The sequence below is a fragment of the Argentina anserina genome, chromosome 2 (genome assembly GCF_933775445.1).
Source record: "Argentina anserina chromosome 2, drPotAnse1.1, whole genome shotgun sequence".
NCBI lineage: Eukaryota > Viridiplantae > Streptophyta > Magnoliopsida > Rosales > Rosaceae > Argentina > Argentina anserina.
The window spans coordinates 26,804,850-26,806,801 of NC_065873.1; the positions used below are offsets into that span (position 1 = coordinate 26,804,850).

A 1,952-nucleotide genomic window follows, 5' to 3' on the forward strand; every position below is an offset into this window, starting at 1 on the left:
AACCCAAGATACTCTAAAGGCCTAAACAAAAAGCACATGCAAACATATATATCCTGCACTTTTTTTTATATGGTCATGATACTTGGATACAGTTTGACAGATGGACAAGATAGTGGCATAAACTCATATATCCTTCACTCGGTGATGAAGACAGTACACAACATACTATTAATTTTTCTCTCTCGGTGGAACTGAACTGATCATGATGAATGTTTGTTGTGACTGCATTATCAGATATATTTTTTTAATTAAAATGATCACCCGAATGCAGCTACAAGAATCCAGTAAAATTAATCAAGATGCTTTCAGAAGGCCACACGGACCCATATACAGACATACAGACGTACAGTGGGTTCTGATTCGCACCAATGCAACATATAAATGTCCATCGATTAATTTTCCGAGATTAATTTGCTTAAGATAGAAACATTTATCAATATAGTTGCAGCAAAGGCGGAGTTACTGGTCAGTAGTGCCATACTAGCTTGTTAACGGAATTGGTAGCTCCGAAAAGTTAAATTATATCCATGCAACTATACAGTATTAGGCATTTAAGAGCACTAAATGTTAGTATGTTACACAAGCCAAACAAAGCTCGAACTAGGTTGTAGTTGAACTAATATTCCTTCTTAATCTCTGTAAATAGTGTTATTAATTATGAGACAAATACATTAGAAAAGCTCAAAACAAGCATCTACGTTATGCTTTCGTTGCACGATATTAATTAATCCGCACCTAGCGATCATCGCAAAATTATTCCTCAAATAAGATTTGATAATGTATATGACTTAATTTGTATTTTACATCTAGGGCTTTACTAACTCCACCAGCTGGTGGTTCAAAATGATTATGTCGAGAATATGGATATAGAACTCACATATGGGAAGGAAAAAAAGAACTTTATAAAGGATTGGCCACTCTTACTCAAGAAAGATGAATTACAATACTACTATAACCGAAAGTATAAGCTACAAACCAATAGCTCACCTATAAAGAAGAAAGATCGAATGGTAAGAGCTGATGCTCCATGCTGGCCTGAACAGGTGGTGATTAACAGGAAGCTGGCCGAAATTCCATGGACTAAGGAGCAGGTCCGCCAACTTTTCAAAAGCTTCGACAAGAACGGAGACGGCAAGCTCTCCAAGAAAGAGCTCAAAGCAGCCTTCCGTAAGCTCGGATCGCGGTGGAGCTCATTCAGGGCTAGAAAAGCATTACGCTATGTAGATTCCAACGGGGACGGAGACATCTCAAAAGAAGAACTCAATGATCTTGTCAACTATTCCTTAGAATGTGGTTATAAGCTATAATTAGTCTCATATACGTCGTCCGGGTTAGTTTAATTTAAAGAACAAGCCCCTTATATTAGCCCTCAGCTATACCATATCAAGGGGTTTTTATATATAGATATGCATGTCTGTTTATGTAGCGTGGTTTAATTTGCTTTCTTACTTGTCATTTTTCCTGGCCGGGCTAGGATTTTTGGATGGGGGAGATAGCCCCGCTTGTCCGGGAAACTTATGAAGCAAGGAGCTAGGTGACCTCTTGTTGCCCTTCTTTATCATGATGGATGTAAGGACCCCTGTATATGTAATAATCTATATATGTATGTAAAAAATGTACATATTTATATCATCTAAATGGTTTTGTTTGGAATGTATTTATATCATATAATTAGTCAAAGTGTTAGTAGACATGCAATATATATATATATATATATATATATATATATATATGCAAGCCTTCTCGATCTGCCATCTATGACATCTATAGTAATAAGGAAGACGGATTTTCAAGCTCTTAAAACCAATATCAAATTAATTGAAGAGAAATAAAACTGAAGACTTTACAGATGATTGAGATGAAGAATCTAGATGACAGCACGCATAGAATACCATCGAATGACTCGAAGAATACTGCTCTCTTGTAATATAATAAAAAAAAATACAAAAGAG

At 35.9% G+C, this 1,952-nt stretch overlaps 1 protein-coding gene across 1 annotated transcript; it reads left to right on the top strand.

The window, feature by feature from the left end:
- The first annotated feature begins 860 nt into the window (after positions 1–860).
- On the top strand, positions 861–1,307 carry LOC126784285 (probable calcium-binding protein CML41). The gene has a single exon (XM_050509758.1). The coding sequence runs from the start codon at positions 861–863 to the stop codon at positions 1,305–1,307; it is 447 nt and encodes a 148-aa protein (XP_050365715.1).
- Positions 1,308–1,952: the final 645 nt, after the last annotated feature.